Source organism: Miniopterus schreibersii (genome assembly GCF_964146895.1).
Source record: "Miniopterus schreibersii genome assembly, chromosome: 17".
NCBI lineage: Eukaryota > Metazoa > Chordata > Mammalia > Chiroptera > Miniopteridae > Miniopterus > Miniopterus schreibersii.
Window position 1 is genome coordinate 34070418 of NC_138117.1, and position 26510 is coordinate 34096927.

The 26510-nt window shown below is 39.1% G+C and overlaps 1 protein-coding gene across 3 annotated transcripts in view; it reads left to right on the forward strand.

Moving 5' to 3' along the window:
• Positions 1–26510, forward strand: part of NSMCE2 (NSE2 (MMS21) homolog, SMC5-SMC6 complex SUMO ligase) — a 202961-nt gene that overhangs the window by 31459 nt on the left and 144992 nt on the right. For all 3 annotated transcript variants that reach the window (XM_081117122.1, XM_081117123.1, XM_081117124.1), the window contains exon 3: positions 9568–9674. In XM_081117122.1, coding sequence (XP_080973248.1) covers positions 9568–9674 — 107 coding nt within the window. The remainder of the gene's footprint in view (positions 1–9567; positions 9675–26510) is intronic.

A 26510-nucleotide genomic window follows, 5' to 3' on the forward strand; every position in this document is an offset into this window, starting at 1 on the left:
CCATGAGATTACATTCCCAGGACCCTCATAACAATGGTTGCCTCTGAGGAGGAAGTTAGGAGATTGGAGATGCATATTGTTGAACTGTTTGGATTTTTCAACCATATGCTTAACCAGTTTCTTAGCCATGTGCTTTATTAATTTTAAAAAAGCAGGTGAGATGACTCTATAATTCGATACTAGCTTAAGTGAAATAGAAGGTTTGTATTGGGGAATATTGCCAAGTACACTTAAATAGCAAAAGAGGCTCCATTTATTAAGTCTACTGTGTTGGGTGCTTTACTTACGTTTTCATTTAATTTTCTTAATAATCACATGAGGTTTAAGTCTCAGTTCTTTTGATCTTTGCTGCCACAAATTCATGCTGACACTTGGGGTGTTGAACCAGAAATCAAAGCCAGGTTCTGTTCCTTAAGCCTCCTCTTGGGCTGTTAAGCCTCATACTGTAGCTAGAACTTGGGCACAGCTAATAACTTGAAGACCTGAGAGAAATGGCAGTCGTGGAAATTATGTTGGCTGGGAAATGCTGTTGTGAATTTTGCTTGCTGCCTTGAATTCACTACTTCTTTTCAGTCTGCCAGGGATTAGATAGGAAGAAATAGGCAAGAATAGTATAGAAAAAGAATTGCTGTCAAATAAAAGACATTCTTGACCTAAAAGATTAAGGGACCTTTTAACAGGTAGCCAAAGGCCTCTGTGGACATGTTTTGAAATGATAGATGCACATAACCTAGGGTTCATAGTGCTTTTGATAACTGGCAGAGATTAGATTATATCCAGAGATTGATTTCTATGATTTCATGACTTCAACTCTTCTCAGAATTTACTTCAAGCAACACTTTGAGTATAACTTTACCATGGTAGTTTCTTGACTATTAACTACATGCTTTAAGGAAATACCTGCCTGTATAATGAAAAATGGTCTCCATTACTCTGAGAACTGTTTAAGTCAGTCAGTCAGTCTTTTTCACTTTCTCTTTCTTAAAATAAGTTAATGTTTAGGAGAATTTCTTTAGCTAGAGAAGCAATTATTCATTCTTCCATGACTTTTGTGTGAAATGTATTTTTTTTATTTCTGGGTAGCAGATCAGACACTATAGCACGTGCCTTCCACGCTAACTTTAAGTCACACATGAGGTCATTCCAAACTCCACCATTTATTAACTGTGTGACCTGGGGCAAATGATTTAGCCTCTTTGAGCATCAGTTTTCTTATCTCGAAATTATGTTTAATGATACCTAATTCACATTGTTGTAACAAAGGCTAGGATGAGTAGTATGTTCAAAGTGCCTGGCACGTAGTCAGTGCTCAGTGAAGATTTAATCTATGTCTCTCTCTTCAGTTCATGCCCAGTATTTTCACTTAAGGCACCCTCTGTGGAGAGGTGTGAGGGCATTTGTTTAGCCTCTACCCCAGTCTGGTGAACATCTGGCACACACTCATCTTCCAAGACACGGTGCAGATTTACCCTCTCCTGTTAAGTCTTTCCTGCCTTCTGTGGGCAGTGTTAGCCACTCCTTCTTGCTTCAAAGCATTTTTACCCTCTGCCTATAATGTATTAAGTGCTCAATAAAGATTTGATAGATGAATGAGTTTCTGGACATTAGTGTGTGTGGCGGGGGGAGTTGTTTACAAAACTTCTCCTTGAGCATTGCAGTCCTGTGAGTTCAGCTCAGTGCTCTTAGCTCAAGTTAGTAAAAATAGCTGAGAGTAAAGGAAATGATGTTCACTTGATACTTTTCAGTTCTAAGGGCAAAATGCTTTTAGCATTAAGATTAATTACATTTGCAGACTAGTTATCCATTCTGTAATAATTTTAATGACAGATAATATTTCGTTAGTACTTGCTGTGTGCCAGGCCCTGTGCCGATCGTTTTACCTACATTTTCTCATTTAGTCCTCATATCAGTTATGAGTTAGATACTGTTATTGTACCCATTATGTAGGAGAGGAAACTGAGATTAATAAAGTGACTTTCTAAAGACTACAGAGCTAGCAAGTAGCATGGCCTAGATTTGAATTAATCTGACTCTAGAGCTAGCTTTTTGAGTTACTATGTTATACAACTTCCCTTTCTTGTATTATTATAAGCAGATTGTATAGGTGGGTAAAGATGATTATAAAGATCAATATTTCTTGAAGATTTTCCTTATATTTGCTGTTTATAAAAGGATCACTTGCTTATTAGTTTGTGCCATACACTGTTATACTCCACTATTATTTCTGGTGGGAAGCAGTTATAAAATGTAGATTCAGTTTTAATTTTACCACACTAATATCTGTGTGGAGGAATAATTATGACTAAAGTACAGTGTACTGAGAAGTAACCAAGTTTCTATTAAATATTGCTCAAGCAGTGAGTAAGTCATTAAACTCGACTCCTGATGACTAACGATTGCTTAATACTAGGCTGCCAGGAAAAACACACATAGCCACTCATAGTGGTAGGTATAGGTGGAAATCTATGCTGCTAGAGTTAGTTGGAGCTCTCTTTTTCAGAGAAAGTGTTGGTTTGTGGAAGGAGGGAAAGATGGTATGGTTTATGCTGCTGTTTATTTGAGTTTCTCCAATAAGAAGACATTTCTTGCTTACAAAATTTAGAAGAATCAGGTTTTAATTTGAAGAGATTAGGAAATACTTATTCTTTGTGTCAGAAAATAAAATCTCTCTACTATATGCATGTCCCATCCACTGTAGGAAATTTATCATACTATCAGGTGATTCCCTGCCTCCTTGCCTTCCGCTTTTCCTCCACAGAATGATATGCACTTTATGGCAATGAGTGTTTATCAGCTCTTCTGACTCTATGATTCATGTTGAATTAGAGTCAGCAACCTCATGAGAACACTAAATGGCTGCTTTGTCTTAGTATGGTATTTCACTAATAAAGTGCACAGAGTTGAATTTAATCAACTATATATAATTGGTATTGTTCCTGTTTAGATATGCTTGTACATGACTTTGTAGAATAAAAGAATACACCTGATTCTGCAAGTTTTATTTGTTTGGGACAAAATTTCAGGAAACATCTTGACCATGGGCAAAACTGCAGTTGAATCAGGGGTAAAAAGTTGGAAAAGATACGTTACGTAGGTAAAATGTGTTTTCAGGGTGGGCCTCCCTAACACACATGCACATGTGTCCTGGTTGTAAAGGTAAAGAAGTTTTATGATTTTATAAAGCATGAAGCATTTGGTTCTATTCTGGAGATTAGGGAGGATTCTGGGAAAGGACCTGTGGCTGAGACCATAGGGAACAGTAGAACAAAGCAGAAAGACGTCTGGTAGTTTAGAGAGCTGGCATAGAAGCGTATATGGGCAGGCTTGCGGAAAGAGGAAGGAAGTGTCCTTTTCACTCTCTTTCACTGAAGGCAGTTCTCCTGAAGACCTTGGGGATGATAGGGAATGGACTTGGCTCTGGTACCTGTTTCAGCTGTGCTTCCCTGGGCCTCAGGGAAGAGTTGGTTTCTCTGTAGTGCATGCCTTAGGCTGCAGCTACAGGACAGCTGTGGCTGCGGGGGGCCTCATTTGGAATAGCTGATCATAAAGCTACACCTCTTAGCTGCATCACTTGCCTTTCCTTGCGGGACTGGTCGCTGGTATAGAACTCACGCTTGATTGTTCTGGTGACCATGCCCACCTGAACTTGGGGAAGCCAAGATAACTGTTCTGCTCCCCCATTTTTAACCTGTGGCCTAGAAAAGGCCATTATATTGAACAAGTAAGATGGGAATAGACCCTGACAACCTTGGAACTCACCCTGCATTAACTCATGTGTCCATGCTCTGCTACATAAGAATTACCATATTGCTACAGCCTTAGTACCTATATCTTACAGTCAGAGGACCTGGAATTTGTCTGCATCTGTAAAAATAGCTAGTTTGTCTCCTCCCTTCCTTTCCTCTCACAGACCAATCTCTTTTCCCTCATTTTGTGCCAGTCTTCCAAGACAACCAGCATTAATTGTTACCACTTTGCTTTCATACTTGTTCCTGCCTCAAGTCATCATCTTACTCTCACAGAATTCTCATGAATTTTGTTTTCAGTTGAATTTGATTGCAACACTAAATCACCCACTTCTGCTTAATGTCTCCTGATCATGTAATTTGAATGCCTGTTCAACACTTCAAAAGGAGAGAGTTAGTAGTAGTTACAATATTGCTCTTAGTGCATTTTGACATTGAGTAACAGATGACGTGTCTAATGAATAGCGTGGCTGCTTAGATTGCATAATTATAGGTTTGTTTGACTTAGGAAAATTATATGCAGACCAGCTTCACCCATTCAGATACTTTTTATATTATATAACTATTAGAGTACTTCAGTCTAAAAAGAAATCTTCCTTTAGTGATTATCATTTCTAGGGTTTGCCACTGAACAGGGGAAAAAAAAAAAAAAAAAAGAAACAGAAATCATCTTTTAAGAGTGGATTTAATGCTGTGACCCTTCCTGGTCTAAATAACACTTTTAAAGTTCTTTGGGTATTTTTAGCAGTTCATAGTGTTTGGGGTAGTGCTGACCAGGATCACTGGGTACAAACACACAGACCTGTAGGAGGGCAGCCCTGGTACTAGTATTAACAGAAACAGTTATAATTTCATAATGTAAATCAAGGTTTATCTGTGCCCTCTGGACTTTATTTGCTGGGGCAGGAGCAGAGGGATATATTTCAGCTAGTTACTGTACTAACTTCTTAACAGTTTCATAATTAGGTACCAGATGAGTTACACAGGTCTCAGTTACCAAGCTCTCCCCATTAGCCTTGCACATATATTTATTGTCTTATAAATGAATGTTCAAGTATGTCACTTAGGTTCTTATGGTTAACACAAGCAAAGGTTGACTGGAATTAATGCATGCTTATAGAATGGCACATCCAAGAAATAGGAAAATCCCTAGACTCTCCAGACCCTGCTTGGCTGAGGAAGGCAGCCAAAGGCTTGACAGAAGTGGTTTTGAATTGGGCTCCACTCCGTGTATCCAGGACTCCCCTTCCTCTTGAACATTTCCCTCCTGCTGCCCCTCATTTGCTGTCTGGTAATCAGTCCATGGCTGCTGCCTCCATCTCTGTTGCTGCCATGCTCTTAGCCTAGTACAGGTTTGGCTTCTTAGCAGCTAGAGCTGGCTTAGTTATTCTCCTAGCAGTCAGTGGGTGACTTGGTTGCTTTCACAGCACCTCTAGTTAGCCTTGCTGATGTGGCAGGTCACTCTCTTCACCAGTCTTAAAACTTAGTACAGTTCAATATATATGCACCCCTGTGTTCATTGCAGCGTTATTTACAATGGCCAATATTTGGAAGCAGCCCAAGTGCCCATCAGTAGATGAGTGGGTAAAAAAGCTGTGGGACATTTACACCATGGAATACTACGCAGCTGTAAAAAAGAAGGAAATATTACCTTTTGGACAGCATGAAGGGACCTGGAAAGTACTGTGGTAAGTGGAAAAAGCCAGGCAGAGAAAGACAAGTACCATATGATTTCACTTATATGTGGAATCTAATGAAAATAAACTAACAAACAAAATAGAAACAGACTCATAGTACAGAGGACAGACTGACAGCTGTCAGAGGGGAAGGGGGTTTGGGGGCTGGGTGAAAAAGGTGAAGGAATTAAGCAAAAAAGAAAAAGGAAAAAAACCCTCAAAAACACAGACAGCAGTGTGGTGATTACTGGAGGGAAAGGGAGTGGGGAGAGGTATCAGAGGGTAAAGGGGGAGTAAATGATGGGGCGGTGAGCACACAGTATAATATACAGATGATGGATGTATTACAGAATTGTACATGTGAAATATAATTTTATTAACCAATGTCACTCCAATAAATTCATTAAAAAACACACAACAACTCCCCAGAACTTAACTACTCTTAGCCTACCACTGGCTGGAAGCCTTACCGATAACCTAAACAGTGGATTAACACATATCTTATATGTTACATGTATTACATACTGTATTACAATAAAGTAAGCTAGAGAAAAGAAAATACAGCTGCAGTAATCATTAAAAAAAATCTGCGTATAAGTGGATGTGTGCAATTCAAACCCATGTTGTTCAGTGGTGAACTGTAATCTCCTAAAAAGGGAAAATTATTATTACTTTTTTTTTTTTATCAGTTTCCTCTTCTTAAGGAATTTGGAAAAGCTTTTCCAGGACCAGGTCTGATAGCATTCTAGTGGCATTACCTGGTGTCATACTTGGAAGGGATCACCAGGGAGCTAAAATGAAGCTCAAGGCCCTGACTTTCTCCCCCCGAGGGTTTGTTCCCTGGATATTCATGGAGGAGTCAGAGGTGCTTGTCCTTGTGTATAATATAAGCACCTTTTAGCATGTGGCAGGTGTACAGACTTTGCAGGAAGGAAGCCTGAGCTGGAGTCCTGCTCTGCCTTGGGCAAATCACTTCAGCTGCTCAGTGCTTCAGTTTCTCATATATAAAGTGGAGATAAACTACCTGTCTCTTAATGTTGATCTGAGGTTTAGTGTAAATCTGGTGTGCTCAGTATAGTCTTGGCACATAATAAAGTGTTTACTAATTGTTAGGTACAGCTACTGTTATTATACCTTTTTCATCATTGTCATTACTTTCTGTGCTTTATCATCTGCACCAATTTTCTCTAATGCCAGGCTTGCAGAGGTGTGGTGATGAAGTACTTTCCTCTCTGGGACTGTCATTCTGTGAATTGTAACATCTTTTGTGGGATTCTCCTCTTCCCTGCTCCCTTCCCTTGCTGCTCCCCCCCCCCCCACTTTGCTGGTGCCAACCTCTTTCCTGTGGAAAAATCTCAATAAAAATATAATAGGCAAATGAATCTATATCACATCTTCTTTATATTTTAATTCAGTTGAATGGCTAAGGGCAGGACAATTTATAGTTGGTGAAATTTTAATTTCCAAATTTATTAAATAATGGCCTTATAAGAATATTGAAAGAAGAGGTGCTGTAATTCTTTGGTGGATCCCAAGAACACTAAGGCATCATACTTGCCTGTAAATGGATTAAAATCTCTTTGGAGAAATTAGGTGAATGTGTATAAAAAGACAATATTGTTTATGGTTAGAAGTGCTAAAGTATTAAATATAGTTGTGATAAATTAACAGATCCTTCTAGGCTGACATAGTTTAAAAGCAGTTAGGGCTTGAGCTCTCCCCTTGAAGGATGTGTAGTGTAGAATTTGATTGGTTTGGATTTTTAGGAAGGGCTTTCCCTGTAAGAGAGAGATTTTCGATAGTGGGATTATAAACTTTGGAATAAAGGAGCAGGGAACCTCTGGCTGTTCCACACCCACCCCATCCCCCAGCCACTGTTTATTTATCCCTTTTTGCCTTCCTGAATTTTTGAATTATTTGGGGATTTATTTGGCCTGTTGGCCTTTTTAATGCAATACTGTGCTCTTCTTTTCCTACTTTAATTCTTTAATAGAAAAAGACACCAGTTCTCTGTCTTCCCTAGTTAGAGTTTCTGAAACAGGAACCCAAATAACATTTTTAAAAAGAGGTTGTTATTGCAATAATAAGAGAAATAAAGGTTAACAAGATGACTAAAAAGAATCACAAAAATAATTTTAAAATATCGGCTGTAGGTTGCAGCTTGATATGGACGTTCTCATGGCCTCTCTTGCAGATACCATTATGGGATCTCTGCTAGCTCTTGTCTTCAGTCTCTGTTCTCCACAGCAGACCAAGACACTGGCTTTAGCCTGAAGTTATCTGACTGGGCATCACTTCCAGGTGTGGTGTGATTCTCAGTTATTTTTAGGACTAGCTTCCTGATCTCCTCTGGTGTTTTCCCTTTGTTGCCTCAGGCTCCACCATTCATCAGGTAGGTTCTTCAACTTGTCCCAACATTCTTGGGCCCTGGAGCTTTAGCTGAGCTGCCTGTAAGCCACAGTTGGCCTCCAGAGAGTCTTCCCTTGGGCGTCCTGCTGTGAAACATTGACTCAGCCACTGCTCACTTTCTCCTTTACAGGGAAGGTCTCCTTGGCCTTGTGTTTGAAATTGCTCTCTGATTCAAATTTTACTATTATCCATGGGACCTGGATAATGAGAACCATGATCCTATTTTATTTTGTAAAACTTTTTATAGTATTTTTCATGTCAAAGGCACATTTCTAAGTGCTCTCAAAAATTAACCCATAATCCCAGTGTGCGGTTGTCAACATTTTATCAAAATCTAGGCATTTTAAGTCAAGAGGTATTCTCTCAGAAGCAGGTTAACTCAGGAGATAGTTTATGGAATGTGTTTATAATTTACTATTGTAAAATTAAAGACTAATCGTAAAGTCTAGGAAAATCATTTTTAAAAGCCAAATGTAAGTGGATTTTACGTTATTTCACGACTTCGGGATGATCTGTGATATTGTTCTTCAGAGCAGACAAGAAATACCAACATTTGAAGAGTCTGAGTATCTGCATTTCCAAATGTGATTTAAGTCAGCTTTATTTCCCTTTCATTCAGCTTTTTAAATGTTAAACTTTTTATTATCCTGTGTTCTCTCTTTTCCTTTGTGTTTAGACCTTAAGAAACAGTTTTAAAACACTTTTAAGAAATTTATCCCACTTTCCAATCTGATGGTCACTTTTTAGTCTCATATTCCTTGAGGGTATTTTAAATTTTTAAACATAATAGGCGTAGTTGTTTCATATTCTGACTGAGACAATCCCAACATCTGACACATTTGTGGATCTGTTTCTGCTGATTCTTACTCTTGGTGGATTGTTTCCTTGTGTTTTTTAGGGTAAGGTACCCCCGACTCCCTGTAATCTGTTCATTATCCTTAACAATTATTTGTTGGGATTATTTGAGGCCCAGGATGAGTGTCTTCTCCAGAGGGGAGTACCTGTGGGTACTCTCACTCTGAGACACCCCTCACCAAGATCGTAAGTTCTTAGATTCCCGCGGAACCCAGGCTGCAAATCCAGTTTTTCAGAAACAGGTGGTTTTCTCTCCCTCTTTCTTCTGTTCTGGTCAGTGGCCAAGGCCAATCTCCCAGGGTGGAATTACTTCTGGTTCATATTTATTCTGAGGAAGGGAACCCAGCTGACTATGTAACTTTGTTTGTTGCTCCGCTTTTCTTTTTCATTTTTTCCTAGATTTTGCACTGGTTGTTTCTTACTAACTTGTGACTCTTTTACTTTTAAGATTTCTTTCTTTCCCCAATTGTTTTAGTTGTCCTCAGTAGGAGCATTGGTCTACATAAGCCAAGCTACTGTTACTCAAAGTGAAAAATCTTCCTTATTTGATCTTTAGCAGTCCTGTGAGGTTCATGTGCAGGTAGATGATGGGGTGCTTTAGGGGATGAGGGAGAAGTGTAGTGATTGATTTAAGATCATACAAGGAAGTGGCAGAGCCTGGAACTCCTGAGTCTAATTCCACCTTTCTGCCTTTGAGCCTTTTTCTGCTGGGAATGTTCTTAGAAATTTGAATGAAGTACACATATGTTGAAGTTTTAAAAAACATGTAATACCTTTACAAAATCATTTAGAGCATTGACTGATACACATTATATTGGTGCAACTTTTTCCAGATATGGCATTTTAAATGGGAAATAATAATTGCTTTTTCTTTCTTTCAGCTGAAGTGAGTAGTGAATACAGTATGGATAAGGCGATGGTTGAATTTGCTATGATGGATCGGGAACTAAATCATTATGTAAAGGCTGTTCAGTCAACGATAAATCATGTAAGTTTATACCACACACCTATAAATGTTATAATTATTTGCAACTCTGACCTAGAAATAAAAACACAAAATCAAATCTCTAATCTCTAATATTTCCTTATTCTTACTGTAGCAGCCGTTAATTTCCTCTTAATCAGGAAGTTCATAGAATAGGAATTTTAAATATTTTCCCAGTCAGGCTACCTAGGTTTCATTAGGACATTACACCTATTTTAGATTTTCCTGCATCTTTTGGTCTCAAACTTTTTAGTGTAAGCCTCCTTAGAATGTGAGAAGATTTTTATCAAATGCTAAAAGTTCCAGAGAACTTGTTTTCATTTTTTCTATTTGCTTAAGTATACAGCTTAGACCAGGTGAGTTACTCTTTCTCCAGCTCTAACTAATACGCAGCTGTTGCCAAATTTGTAGAATCAGATAATATGGAAGAGTTTCAGAACAAGTTTTAAAATAAAGAAGCTTGGCATTTTGGTTTTTCCAGAAGCCACACTTATCTTTGTTGACTTCAGCTGTCACAGGAACAACAGATAGGCAGTTAAGGTGGGAACATAGCAACCTCCTTTCAGCAGTACCGGGTTGAGTAAGAAATGAGCAATACGATTGCAGTAATGTTTCTGAGAAGCCTTTTGTCCTCTGAGAAGTGGAAACTCCCCTTTGAACTTATTTCATATACCTGTGTAATAGGATGTCCTGTACTTCTGGTTTCTTTATTTGCCTTTTCTAACTTATATCTATGGGAAAATTCCAAAAATCAAATATTTTACAAGATTGGCTACTAGTCAGTGAAAGATAAATTTTTAATATGGTTTAATACTTAAGCTATGCTTAAATGAGCATTACATAGTTGTATGAAGTTACAAAAACTTTTTTAAAAATTGTTTTCTGGTTTAAATTTTGTTGTTGTTAGTATTTGATTAGTATTTATTAAGTGTATTATTTGTGATTAACTTAAGATTATCGCTTATATCCAAGTAATAAACTCATTCAGCTTATAAAATTCTGATGTTTCTAGGCATGGTGGCTGTTAGTCCTGATACTGTGAATATTTCTTTCATAGGAAAATATGGAAATGACATCCTGTTGGGGTATTTGAAACTGGATGACAAAGCACTTAGACCAGAGGTTTTCAATTCCAGCTGACCCCTACAACCTGTGTCTACTCCAAAGAGTAGATTTCATTGGTTTGGTGCAGGATTGGGGGACAGTATTTTTAAAAGCTCATTCTAATATGTATCCAGGGTTGAAAACTGCTGACCTCAAAGAACAAGGCTGACTTTATAAAATAAAGTGTGTTTACTACTGAAGGTCAGAGTTAGCCCTATTATGTAGATCAATCCCACTTTGACCCTTGTATTCTTTGGAGGTTATTTGATAGGCTTTTCTGTCTTTAACTTGGAAGTTATGCAAATGTAACAGCACAGTGTACATTAGAGATAAGAAAACCAGATTTGTGAAGTTAAAGAACTTAATATGGATTCTTTTCCTGTTAAACTCTAGGATGCACACATACTTAAGGTATTTTTTACATAAAGAATTGAACTCTTTCCCCTTCAAAAAACTGAGCCACTCATAAAAAACAAAAGTCAAAGACAAAGAAGCTCTCACCCTCACCTTACCCTCACACATTCAGTAGTTAATAGCCTTTCTTTTATCCCATGGCCTCATCCTGTTACCCCCACTCTGTTAAACAGGAAAGATTATGCTTTGAGGTTTATCCCACTTTTGGATGCTAACCTCACTCACACTAGACTATTGAGCAACTGGATATAGTGATTCTTGTGCTTGTCAGGAAGGTCCCTGGTTTTTCATTAGAAGAGAAAACATATTTATTATTCTTTTCTGGTGCAAAATTGTGCTCTCTATATAAGCTTGACACAAGACCAAGAATAGTAGACCATAATTTTAGAAGGTTTCTAAGACCTGAAACCATATGAGGACATGATCAGTATTTTGAGGGAAATATTTTACACCTTTTAATATACTATGTAGTCTTTATATATTTGAAGTTATGGGCATCGCTGCCTTGTTGCTTGTTTAGGGGAGATACAAAAAATAAACAGTAGCTTGAGAGGGGCCAGAATGCTATAGCTCTCAGAAATAGCAATAACCCTCTGGATCAGAAACCCTTCCAACCCTAGTTCTTCCATTTTCTAAGTTATGATCCTGGGTCAAGAAACAAAACCTTTGGAACTTCATGTTCTTCATCTGTAAAATCCTTGGTCTGCCTATTTCACAAGATTATTGTGTGAGTCAGATTAAAGTACTGTGTGTGTATCAAACACTTTGACATTCATAAAATTGGATAGAGATATAAGATATTATGTTACTGCAAACCCAGGTTTCCAAATATGTTACTTAGGAAGATGGAACAAAGTCTTTCTTAAAAACAAGTACTTTGCTCGCTTTATTTCAAGGCTTTAAAACTTTTATTGTCTTTGACCTGTCCTAGCCTAGAATTCCATAATCATAGGATTAGATATAAGCTAGTTACAGTCTGAGGTGTTCAAGAAATTGTTTTAAATTCAGTTACTCAGAAGGAATACAGATAATAGGAACCTATATGAATCCCTATTTAACTTCTGCTGTGTCGTAGACTTTTAAAGAGCTGCAGCACTCCCATTACTATGTCATTTGCCCAGATTCTGATCTATCCTGTGGTCTTACTGTTTATGAATTTTCATATAGTCACGGTACATTAAAAAAATCATCAAAGAGCTTTAGAGCTTATTATTTAAATAAATGTCTGTCCTACTCTCACCTACACAGAATTCTGGAGGTTATGTACCTCTGAAGAGGTTTTAGAAGTTTACTTTGGAACTTTAGAGGTGTCAGTCAGTTTACCAACAATCCCTGGGAAACCCCTTTCAGCAAAAGCTCCCAGATTGCCTTTCTTTGGCCTTTGAGAAAAGAGCTGCTGTATACCCTCCAATGCTTGAAGAGTTTATTTGGAATCAGTATTCATTTCAGTACTCTGAAATTAAAAAACAAAATAAAACAGCAGAAAACAGGACTTTGTCTCAGGTAGTTTGTAGAGAAAGAATTTTGCAGTGAGCACTAAAAAAGGTCCCATGCCCTGGCTGGTTTTGTTCAGTGGGTAGAGCATCGGCCCAAGGATTGAAGGGTCTCTGGTTTAATTCCCGGTCAAGGGCGCAGACCTCAGTTCCAGTTGGAGCACATGCAGGAGGCAACCAATTAGTGTGTCTCTTTCATATTGATGTTTCTCACTTTCTCTCTGTCTCCCCCTCCCTTTTACTCTCTCTAAAAAAAATCAATGGAAAAAATATCCTTTAGTGAGGATTAACAACAACAAAAGCCCCAGATATGGTATAAGCCATTTATAAAAACTTTCAAGATAAATGGGTTCTGTACCTGCCACAGTTCTTTAAAATGTTCATTTTGAACTGTAGAGAGTTCTATAAGAATTCTTCGGCCACTTTCAGTCATGAGACCACATGTGATGGAAGTGTTTTGAAAGCTGTAAAATGGCTCACAGATCAACTATGGTTCAGTTACTTCCTTTCTTGCTGTCCCTGCCAGGGAAAAGCTTTTCTCAATTTCATGTTGAGAACAAAATGAAGTTCTGAACATCAGACTTGATGACCTAATGTTCCTTTACTTCATTTCTAAGCTTTTATTATTTGGGTATACGGAATGGGCAGCATTGGTTGGCTCTTTGTTCTCAAACGGTCATAGAATAAATATTTACTTAACACCGCTGTGTGCCAGGTCCTTCTAGGTCCGGAACATAGGAGGTCACTCAGCAAAGCCCACGTGACCCTGACCCTTCAGGATATCCCAAGTCTAGAGAGGGAGACAGACGTTCAACACAGAGAATATAGACATCACTTAATGACTTTCGTGGCATGTGCTCAAGGAGAGTTAATAACTAAGGGGCCCAGCGGGGTGGCTCAGTTGGTTGAACATCGCCCCGGGCACCAGAAGGTGGCAGGTTCAGTTCCCAGTCGGGGCACATGCTCTGGTTGCAGGTTCCAGCCCTAGTCAGGGCCATACGGGAAGCAACCAATCGATATTTCACATTGATGTTTCTCTCTGTGTCTCTCATTCTAAAATATCAATAAAAACATATCCTCGGGAGGATTAAAAAAGATCTCAAAAGAATATTCAGCTTTTACCTGTATATTATTCTTTTAGTATGTTCTGTTTCAGCATGTTGATGTGTTAGAAGATTCAGAGCATTTGTATTTTTCTTCACTTTCCTCTCTTACTCTCTTTGGTGCTACATGCATATTATAGATTATGTAAGATTTGAAAGCATTGAAATTGGGTTGTTGCCACATATTTGTTTTTTGTTTTTTTTGTAGTCAGTGTTTGATAACAGTTCCCACCAAAAGCCTGGGGAGGGACAGTATTTTTCTTCTTAACCTAACAGGAGCAATTAAGGGCTAAATTGGTCTACTTGTGTTGTTTCTTACAAATCTGTTCATGAATATGCCCCGTGTGCTGTGGTTTTTACTTGATAAGCTAACCTGAACATTTAATCTGGTTGAGAGCTAGAAGAGTGGAAATGTACCTCGTGTGAGCTGTTGAAACCAGCGCAATCTTAGATATAATAAAAGAACGAGATGGGTCAAAGGTGTAGCTTACCTCAGTCTTGCCATTATGCAACCCATTTAGAATGTTTTTGACAAGTCACTTCCCTGTGCCTCCTCCCCTCACCCTCCATGAACTGGTAAGCTTTACCTTTTGTAAATCTTCCTTTAAAGTGGCCTTAGCATCCACTACTTGAGTGTCAACTCTTATGTATCTTGCAAGTTGTGAGTTACCGTTTTACTTAAACCAGATTTAGGGAGTATTTCTCACTTAGAAAGCCAATAATTTATAGTATCTGAAGAAAGTTCCAGGCCAGACAGTGTTGTTTATTGGATATGACCATTTACCGACTGAATGTGAAATGCAGTCACATCTTGGATCATTTGACAAAAGGGGAAGAAAAGGAAATTAGTGAGGGGGTTATAAAATTTGGGGACAGAGATTCCCGAGCATCAGAGAAATTACTGTTGTCATCAGAATAGCAAGAAGGTTAGAGACGACGGTGGAATTAGTGAAAATCTCTTGGAACCAGATTGGAAGGTACTGGAGATTACCCTCTTTTCTACTCCCTGTCACACACACTTGACACTGCACAGGAGTGTGCTGTCTCTTAACGCCTTTCTTGTCAAAGATTTCCAAGTGCCCTATATATAAGCCTTTTCATCTATAGGAATATTGCCCACATGTGGAAATTAACTAGGAAAAAAAAGGTGACTTTAGGTATTCATTCTTCAGCCATTTGGCCCCAGGATATGTCTGCTTTGGTTATTACTGGTAATTAATTTCTATTCCAGTGCTTTAGAACTCCCTCTGTAGTTATTTCCAAATTAAGGTTGTGTTTGGTAGCATTTTGTCTAATATGCAAGAGAGTTAGGTCTGGATATAGTATTTCACTGAGTTGCCTTTATAAGAAAGAATCTAGATATATATCTTTCTCTTAGGTTACCAGGTAATGTAGCTGCTAATAGTGAATGTACTGGTTTATGCTAGATTGAGGCTGATCTTTATGGGTAATGTATAGAAATCCATCTTTATGTTTTGTAGGTATTGTTAGATTTTATTCAGAATTCTAAAACCTTTACACTCAACTGGACCTTAATGTGCATCTAGTGCAGCATCTTCAAAACTTGGCTCCATAAGACTAGTTAATCAGGATGTGAATAACTATATGAGGAAAAAAGGATTTTGTAGTCAAATAAGTTTGAGGAATGCTTGATTGAAAGAATCTCCCTCAAGACTCTGAAGCCTTCAGCATGCGTTTATGCATTGCGATTCTCCAAAGGAGAATTAGTAATTTCCTAAACTTGTATCACTAGAAAACCTCTCTCTTTAGGGGAAGGACTGATACTCTACAGAACCCGCTTTGGTCAGTGTCTCAATGCCCTCTCTCCCTTATCTTACAGAGGAAGCTGAGAGATGGGCCCAGCAGTTTGTGTGGGGTTTTCAAGGCATCTAGGGAAGCGGGGGGTGCATCAAACGCCCTTCCTGAAATGGCCTCGGAGGTGTCTCTGTGTAGAAGATCTAGAAAGGGCCAGGCCTTTGAAAAGATTGTTCATTATTTCAGCGGTGAAGAAGAGGAAGGGAAAGTTTTTAAAAACATACGGTCATCCCTTGGCTGTGAGAGCCTCCGTTTGAAGCAAACAGGACCCCTGTGTAGAGTGTTCATTCAGGAGAGCGGAGAAAATACTTTTGAGGAAAGGAAGAGAGGGGTTGCAGAAGAGGCAGAGGGGGACACAGCAGCAATGTGGGCAGGAAAAGTGTACAGACTGCTCCAGTTAGGCACTGGGGTGCCTATGTTATTAAGCACCGTGGCCTCTGTGGCACTAGGCAATCCTGGCAGCTGATTACTTGAATTATTTAAGTGATGTGAGAGTTCTTTAATATAGCAAACTCCTCCTTATTTCTGACATTGAACATAGTTCATATATAGCGTCAAACCCTTATTTTAGGGAGTCACTTTAGCTTCCTTCCATGCCACACTTTTCATCATAATAAGTATTAAAGACCTTGAGATTTAGGCCTTTCCCCATCATCTGGCAGTAGAAGGGAGATGAGGAAATAGACTGAATGGGGAAATGGATCACCAAATGTTAAGGTTCACTGTAAAATGATGCATTTTCAAAGTGTGGAGGTGAAAGCCTTTGCTGGTTTGTTAATCTCATGATTAAGTTGTTCAGTTAGAGCCAATAGTATGCTTAGTCTAGTGAAGACACAAAAGTCTCTTGACATGTGTACACAAAATAGCCGCAAAATGATAGTAACAGTGATGAAATAGATTGACAGAGAGAATAGAAATGTGCTGAAGAAATTCAGAATAAGGAAAACAGCCTTTGTTTAAATTCCGACTTTTCTGCACTTGAACTCTGAGCCTCAGTTTCTTCTTAAAGTGGAGGTCATAGTATGGGTCACAGAGTTCTGGTAACAATGGAAGGTGATAGCATGAAAGCCCCTAAAAAAAAGCCAGAGAATTCTGTTAAGGAGAAGTCATTTTCTATGATCAAATTTAAATAGTATCTGAAAGGGAATTTTGAGTTAAAATTTGGAGAGTAGAGTAGGCAGCAGGAAATAATTGGAAAAGGCCAGAGACTGTTGGTTGGGAGGTTGAAGGAGGTGCCTCTTTCCTTAAAAGGAGTCTTCATAATGAGGGCAGGAGTTGTTGGTGGGAACTTAGTGCTAAGTTTTGAGCAAAATCTGGGGCCCAGGCCAGTGCAGACACCACTGAGCAGCATGGTATTTGGCCAGTTGGATTTGAAGTCCCTTGATCAGTTAGGACTACTTAAGTCTGTTGTGTTGAGAAAGAGATTATGCCCTTTAACATGGGCTAGTTAATGATGATAAGGGGAAAGGGGTGGGCAGAGGGGTCATACTAGAGATAAGAATCAGACAACTAAGTAAAAATGGGTAATTCTGGAATAAATTATACACTCGTTCACAGACAGAAATATTTCTTGAACGACATTTCCATCTTTAAGTAATTTTTGTTTATTAGTATAGTAGCACCCAGTTGAAAAACATTAGGAGAGAAAAATGCCCTGGCTTGATTCCTCTGATGTATCATATGCAAGTTGTCGGCTGTATTTTAAAGATGTAGTCTCTGTTAGTAGTTGACAAGTGAAAGAATGGAAAGAATATGAATGGGAATATCAGTGGGTTTTACTGTTTCAAGCCCTGTGTGAGTGTGCGATTGTACTGGTAGGAAAAGCTCTTTCATTCTGAAGTGGAGCCAGTGCCCAGGGAGCCGTCATTGAGAGAATGGAGCAGATTTCTTTTTACTCTGTTTCTCTCAAAGCATCAGGCTTCTTGTAAATAGTGATACTTTATCTTTCCTTGTTCTGTGTCATGGCCAACCTGATATTTTAACCACTGGAGTTTTTAAAATTTCATTTCTCTCTCTCTCAGCTTCTCCCCCCGCCCCTACTCCCCAAGGGAAATGTATGTCATATAATAAAGCATTTTTTAAAATAGTGAAAATCCTTATGTTCATTTCTCATGGCCTAGAGTAATGCAATTTGTTGTTAGGGACAGTTTTTAATTTAATTATTTCTTCTATCCCTTATTTCATCTTCAAATAATCATTTAATTATCTTCTAATAGAGAGTGATATTTAGAAAGACCAAGTCAGTGTTACTTAAAATTGGAAACAATAACCAGAAATAGTTTGATATGATTACATCACATGATTGATTTCCAGACATCCTGACTTGCCTGCTTTTTACCTTCCTGAGGTCCCACATACTTCATTGCCTGCCTTCCAGTTGCCTCACCTATTTGTGCTTCTTGGAATGTTATTGGTACCAAGGAAACCCTCTCTATACCCATCAGGTTACTCTCTATCACCCGGAGGTTTATTTTCACCCCCAACATGAAACAGAAGCCAAAAATGCCACATGAAATACTAAATAGGAACTCTAAATGGACTAAATCCTGGGTGTGCTCAGAGCATTCCTCTTGCAAAAATCAGATATTAAATTTGATGTGTAAGGTTACACCGTGTCTTTAAAAGTCTCAACACAAACATTGTGTGCTTATTTTTTTTAGAAGAAATTCTTAAGACATGACTTAAAGCACCTATAAATAATATAGATGCAATTAGAATATGTTCTACCACCTTTTCTATAATAGTAATGGAATTGGTCTGCCAGATTATGGAACTGAAGTGCTTTGCCTTTGTGATATGAAGTGTGTATGATCCCATTAGAGTTGTAAATTGGTGTCAACGTTCAATTTAATTACTGAGTTTTCTTCTACACCTGTCTACTGAATGGCTCTGTGACCTTAAGCAAGTTTGCAAAATGAACTTAGTTATATCTGCCCCTATCTCTCTCAGGGTGATTTCTTGATTAAAAGATGAGATAATGTATGTGAAAGCACTTGTGAGGTAAAAGTGCTATATAAAGGCAAGGTCTGAGTGTTCTGTCCTGTTAACTTTTAACTTCTTTCTCTTGCCACAAAAAACTCTTCGGTACCACCTAAACTGGGGAAAATGGTAATAGATGACCTGTGTCTTGTTTCCTTGCATTTGTTCTCCCATCCTACACCTTAAACTAGCAGGAAAAATGTGCAAGTTTTACATTCACTTTTTGTCTTTAATTTAGTCATCTTTTTGGTGTTTATTTCTGTCTCCCACCCACCTCCCAAGAGTTTTGCATAGATCTCTTGTAACCGTTCAACAAGTGACTAATGTAGATTGGGCTTGCTTAGTCCCTGAGTCATTTTATTATGAAACACTTCAAGTTGAACATCTATATATAACAATGAGGAAATAATTTAAAACAGTTTATACTTTCTGATCTGAAGGTTTTAGTGACTAACTCATCAGGTGACAATGAAGAAGGAAATTAATGAAAATTCACAAAGCCAGACAAAATTAGTTTAAAAATTAAGTATAAATAAATCACTTCCTTCTATCCCTTTTCCAAGCCTTTGTTGTTTGACTGATAAGAATGTTGGTCTGGGAAATAAAGATCTGGCTTCTGATCCTTGTCCTGCCAGGCTTTGACCTTGGGCAAGTCACTTCACTTTTATACTTCAACTTCCTCATTTCTGAAATGAGTAATAATAGTATTTGTTCTACATACTTCACTGGGCAATTGTAGATAAAATGAAATTATAAATAGGAATGTGACCAAAAAGAAAAAGGTGAAAGATGGTTATATAGTTATTTTATCCTGACAGTCCTCACCTGACATCTCATATCTGAATGGCCACAGGACCAAAGAGTGAAAGCAGCCCAGCCCGGCGTGGCTCAGCGGGTGAGCATTGACCTAGGATCCGGGAGATCGAGGTTCCATTCCCAGTCAGGGCACGTGCCCAATTGCACGCTCAATCCCCAGGTGATCCCCAGGCTGGGGCTTGCAGGAGGCAGCCGATCAATGATGATTGTCTCATCATTGATGTTTCAACTGTCTGTCTCCCTCTCCCTTCCTCTCTGAAATCAATAAAGATATTTAAAAAAAAAAAAAGAGTGAAAGCAACTTCCTGAATCTGCCGAAGAGGATCGGAAGGGAGTCTCTGTGAGCTCATGGACCTGGAAAGAGAAAAGATGTATTCCCAGTGTTTGGAATTCTGAATGGAATTGTAGGGTACAATTTCCCATAGAAATGATGCTCAGTGGCTAGGTTTCCAGGCTAAATTTAAAAATATATTTTAAGAATGATTTAACTGTAAATAATTCATTGTAATCCAATTTCTATAAAACTCTAGCAAAGCCCATGTGTAGTGGTCAGTTTGGTGTTTAGAATGTTCTAGAGGAGTTAGCCTTGATCTGGGCGATAGTGAATTCACTTCTACTGGCTTCCCCAGTGAGCTGATACTTGTCTAGGGTCATTAATCATTTGATTAAACCAGACTTGGAAATGTCATCAGTGTCTACTCCAGTCCCCTGGCCCTTTAAGAATCTGAAACCAACTTCCTTTGTGCCAGGTGAGGTGGAAAGAGCCCTCTTTGGATCCCTGACCTCTTTAATGACCACAGTAACCTTCCAAGTTAGGTAAGGTAGATGTGGAGGACTCTGAGCCTTGGGAAGATGCAGGGACATGCTTAGTCAAGAAGCTTTTTAACATGTAATTCAAGGCTCTTTTCATGACACCTCCATGCCTCAGGACAGACGTAGTTTGTTGAGTTTCTTTTCAGTTGGGAGTAAGAATACTTTCGTCTAGTTTCAGTTGTAAGGTATGCTTTTGATCTTTTACATAGCTTACTGTAACTTTCCCAAAGGTGAAGGTTTGGGACATTGAGTCTAAATGAGAAGTGACTCCTCACACTGATGTGACGTGCATGAGGGAGGGATTCTGTTAGTATTACAGAACTACTTGAGGAGATGCATGTTGTCAAATGGAACTGTTACGTTAGGAGGAGGAAACACTGTAGAGGGGCCAGTATCATTGGCCCTTTGAGAACTTTCTGCTTGTAGTATGTTTTAAAAGTGGCAGTGGTGTGGAACATGAAGGAGTGTTTTTTTTTTTTCTAGTTTTAATGCAATGCTTTGTGTATATTTGTTAAAATATTTAGTCTTTTCTGTCATAATAGTAACCCTAGCTAACATTTCTCTGGTGCTTGGCCTGTGCTAGGCAGTATTCTAAGTTGAATAACTTTGTCATCTTTCCAGGTTAGCTTTTCAGGGAACATGTAAAGAATATTTCACTGGAGTAGTAGACTACTGCAATTGGAATCAGAAGACCTGGCCTAACTGTGTGACATTGGACTAGTGACTTGTCCTCCTAAAATCTTCAGTTTTCGTGTCTACAAAAAGAGGAGGACACTGTGGCAAGGAGCAAATGAGATGATGTAGGCAAGTACTGCATGACCTTGCAGGAAGTGAGGCTTTATATAATGGGCATTGAGAAAATATGAATTGCCTCTTTTAATCTCCATGCACAAGGTGGTTTGGAAATTAAATCGGAGAACAGAATATGAAAGCTGGTATTAAACAGTTTTAAAATATCATCCCAACTTAAGATGGTATTTTCCATTGACTGCTGCCTTCTTTAGCACTTCAGAGTAAAATGTATGGGGGAGCTGAGGGATCTAGGTTATGGCTAGAAGATCAGGCTACCAAGTCTGGAAATGTCTTGAATACACAATAGCTGGCTTAATGATATAATATTACAGTGCCTTATGAAATAGTATTAGCTATGCTTTCAGACTTGGTGGCCACCTCAGGGCTCTGTCACCTATTCAGTGTTTGGTTCAAGGAAGTTATTTAATCTCTCCGGGTAACGAGAATCAAGTTATCGAAATTATTCTAAAAGGTGCTCTATAAACTGTGAAGTACCTAACCAGTCTTTGTTTTGTTTATTGTTGTAATTTTCCTGTGGCACATTAGAATTTTGATTAGGTTAGTAGTGGATAGGATTCATTTTCATTTAGTCAGGAACTCTTTCTCAGAGGGAACGAATTGGAAGGCGAAAAGCAATTTGATAGCTTTAGACATGAGAAGTAATTTCAAATATGAGGAAGCCATATTAATTATAGAGAAGGCAACATTAGAAAATTTGATAGGCTGCTAGGCAAGAGTAAATAGAGCAGGTGGGGATAAGAAGTGTTAATAAACTGCTGGAGTATTAGTAATTCCATAGTCTTGATTGTGTTGAGTGAGACGTGATAACTGAGGGAAAGATCTAGCCTCATATCCTTGGCTTCTGTGTCATAGATGTGTGGTATGGTATAAGCATAAGGGATTTGGCTTATTGTTTACCAGAACCCTCAGGGCATCTGTGAGAGTTAGAAATTAACTTACGGATATAGAGAAACATGTAGTATCCCCAGAGTAGATATTTTGCTTATATTTTTTCAGTTTCTTTGGTCATATGAAATAGGTTTTCTGTTTGGTTACAACAGAAATGGTGAATTTGTTCTTTTGGTCATTAGGATGCCGTAGTTCATGGAGGGTGTGACTGGAGGACTCAGGGAAGATGTGGAACATGGGAAAGCAGCTCCTACAGCCCCCATCCCAGCTACCTTGTAGTGGCCGGGCGCTTCCCAGTGGCCCCAGGTGCAGAAGGCTTGTCTTCCTGGACCAGAATGCTTTGAAGGGAAGGGCTTCCAGGAAACTCAGCACTGCCCGTGCTCCCCTCAGGCCTTCTGCTTTCTTCAGGCTAGGTAGCACCAGCTATGGATAGCCCTCCTCCACACACACTCACATCTCACACAAAGACTGGAAGGAACACTTCTTTCATTGCTTAGATGCTGAAGCAGGATGCCTTTTTACCACCAGATAAGCTTCAGTATCACCAACCACTGCTAAATTGTGTGGAAAGAGAAGTTTATCTAAAAGAGTATAAGAAAATTGAGATCCTCCTAAGTGAAGACTTTTCTGGGACCCTTGACTTTGATGGATGTAACACAGAATAAGCAGGTAGGGAAGGGATTATAATACAGGCTTTGTGTATTGAAAGTTGCATTGAAAGAATTGCAAAGCCAATCATAAAGCAAAGAGGCTAGGGAAGTTATGTTAGGATGGGAATAGTTTAGGTTAAATAGGTGAAATTCTTCTATGTAAAACCCATGTTTCTTACATTAGAAAGCAAGCATTGGAGACAGTTTTCCCAGTTCCACCTGACCCCATGTCTTTGAGGAGGTGAGAGCAAGAAAGAGTGGAACCTTAATTCATAGGAAAGTATATGCCATCTGGGAAACTTCTATGTGACTGTCATGTTGCCAGTATCAGAACTAACCTGCAAGTCAATTTGGTTGTCCAGAGGTCTCCTTAATCAGATAGTTAGAATATTTCATTTGATAAACATTACTTGGCCTATTGTTTCAAAAACTGTTAGAAGGACTTTTGAAATCACTAAGTGATAGATTAATTTCTACAGAACATTTATTCATTTATTTGTGGGCTGCTCATGAGTTGAAGCTGCCCTTCTTTAGAATGTGACTACTGTGTCACTAACTTGTGATGACTGTGGTAAATGTCCGCCGAGTTCTTGGTGTAAATACTAAGGTATACATAAAAGGTCCCTTTGGCAGGCTCTTGGGAATTTGTGCATTATAAAATTATAAACTGCACTTAGGAGGGAGGAAGGGGACATTGGGAGAGAGGTGAAAGAAAAGGAAAAGGATTCTAGTTGTTCTCTCCCAGTTGCCCTTTTTCAGACTGCAGTTTTCCTTCACAGTGCCAAGCGGTTCATGCTGTCAACCCCTGTTCTCCTGTTACCCGGACCTGCCTGTCTGGCATACATAAGATAAGTGGTAATAAAAATAGAGCATTGTTTCTGTCTTAACGTGTGCTAGGTACTTTATGCGCTTCACTGTGTAGCCTCATGACAGCCAGGTGCGGAGGTAGTAGGACATTCTTGTGTAGAAGAGGAAACTGAGGCTGACTGCCCGAGGTGACACACCTCGTAACCCAGAGGGTAGTGTTCGCTCGTGCTCTTCTTTGATGTCGCTGCTGTTAATAGCTCCCTTCCCGCTAAATTGTGTCCCTAGGCTTTCATGATTACACCCATCTGTGTTTTCTCCTGGCCCCTGGCCACTTCTGCATAGCCTCCTTGGTGGACCCCCCTTCATCTTGGCGTTCCTACCTGTTCTTTGGTTCTTTTCTCACACTGCACTCTTCCTGAGAGGTGACATCTATGCTTATAATTTGACTTACTGTCTTTATGTTGCTCAGTCCCAAATCCTTACTTCCATTCCAGATCAGTTGTCTGTGTGACATCTCTACCCGAGTGTGCTCTTTAAATTCAACACGTCCCAGAGAGAAGTTTTTGCTCCGATTTTCATCTGGGATCCTATTGCTTTGTAAGTGGCTTTACCATCTACCCAGTTTCCCACATCAGAAACGTGGTTATCACCCTTACTACTCCTGGCTCCTCATGCATCATTCCATCACCCAGTGTTACTGATTCTCAAGTCCGTTTACCTCCTTCACCTGCACTTTCACAGTCTCAGATCTCCTATGGAAAGTTTGCTGCCTGCAAATATGTTTTGCCCTCTGCTAATACGCTTTCTCCCTAGTTGTAGTTCAAGAGACCTTTCTAAATTGAAAATTTGATTATTTTGCTCCCTTTTCACAACTTTGCCCTGTGGTAAGGAATAATTACTCTCAGGAATAATTAATTTTAAACTTCCCCTGCTAGACTCTATAGTCTTTACCACTCTTTCATGCTAGTTCTTGGAATGCTCTCTTGCCTCTGACTGTAGCACAAGTTATTCCTTCTACTGGGAGTGCCCTTCTTTCACTTTCAAATAGCTAACTCTTTCATACCCTTCACACACTTAGAATAGCCTCTTTTTTAATAGCCCTCCCTGACATCACCAAGTCTGTCTTCCAAGTGTATTACTCCACGTGCTCTTATAATACCATATGCTTAATCATTTTTCTTAGTATTTGTACTTAGAACCATATCTTCTTTCCAAGTCTCAGATATATAACTGTCTTCTTTTCATTTCCACTTTATTTCATTCCCTAGGCCTTTCACATTTAACCTTCCCAAACTCAACTCTGCATTTTTTTCCTCCAAAACCAGCTGTTTCTCCCACTTTCCGACCTCAGAAAATGGTAACTGCACCATTTCATTTAGTCAGCGTTGTCCTGAGTTCCTTAATTGTTTCACAGCCCATATCCAGTCCATCAGTAGACTGGTTTCTTGCTTTTGCCCTTTCTTCCCTAAATCTATTCTCATCCTATTACCAATGATCCTTTAAAAAAGAAAATCAGATCTCCTCACTCCTCTGCTCTAACCCTCCCCCTCTCTCTTAGAGTAGAGGCCAAAGGCCACACATGGCCTCCATGGTCTGCCCCACCATCATCCATCTTTACTTCTGACCTCATCTCCTTTCACTCCCCTGCCCTTTAAATTTTCTTCAGGCGTCATCTTTTTATTGAATCCTTCCCTGGCTGTCCATCATAGAAGAGCTCACCTACCCCCACCCTGTTTTATTGTTATCCACAGCATTTATTCCTATCTGGCTAATTATGTATTTTCTTACTGTTCTTCTAAGCTACAGTATAAGCTCCATGAGGGCAGGGACTTGGTCTGTTTTGTGTCCTTCTGTTTTCCCAGCTCCTAGAGCTGTGCATTACCTCTAGCAGGCACTCAGTAAACATTTGGTGACTTGTAAGTAGTCTTTAAGACATGGACTTACTCGTTTAACAGACCTGCCAATGCAAGTCCCAGCTCCAACACTGATGAGCATTTTGACTACTTGCAGTTAGACCACTTCTTAGTATCAATTTCCTAATCTGTAATATAGGGATGTGTTAGTTCTTACTTACTAGGTTGTTTGTTTAGGGAAGATTAAATAAAATAATCCATGTGAAGTGCTTAGCTCAGTAACTTGCCCATAATAAACTAAACTGTACATTGAGAGCAGCTCTTTCTCTTGATAGTGCTGCTATTGCTTATCAAACTCCATTTAATTGCTTTTTCCTTGTCTGTCTTCTCCACCAGATGTTTTAATTCAGCTATATCTTAAACTTGCTGTTGTAATAATAATGATGATAATGTGGTTGCCAGAGGTGAGGGGAGAGGTGAGGTTGGGGAGGAATTGGGTGAAGGTGGTCAAAGGTAGAAACTTCTAGATGTAAGATAAATAAGTTCTGATGATATAATATAAAATAATAATGAAAACAATACTAGTAATAATAATAGCGGCAGTTACCATCTGAGTGCTCACTGAATGCCAGGAAGTGTTCTGTAAGTCAATCCTTTCTTATAGAACTTTCTACAGTAAAGGCAGTGTTCTGGATCTGCACTGTAGGAAGGTAGCCACTGGCTACAGGTGGCATTTGAGCACTTGAAATGTGACAGTGTGACTGAGGAACTGAATCTTTGATTTTATTTAATTTTAATTAATTTAAATTTAAATAACCACATGTGGTTAGTAGCTACTGTATTTGGATTTCAAAGCTCTAAATCCTTTAAATGCTCTAATTTAATATTCATGACAGCCCTGTGATTTGGTTCGAGTTACAGATGAAGAAATGAAATTTCTGAGATGTTAAGTGACTTGCCCAAGATGACACTAACACTGCAGCTCTCTCTCCACAAAAGGAGCAAAGATGAACATCCTCTCAGTTCCTGTTTCCAAGTTTAAGATATTGGGGCCATGCTCATTACTTTTGTTACTGTTTCATAATGGCACTTTGTAATGAGCCACCAACTCACTTTTTAAAAAAATGTTTTTTACTGATTTTCGAGTGAGAGGGAGAGAGAGGAACATTGATATGAGGAACATCAATTGGCTGCCTCCTGCACAGCCCTTACTGGGGACTGAGCCCACAACCCGAGCATGGGCCCTGATCGGGCATCGAACCAGTAACCTTTTGGTGCATGGGACAGCACT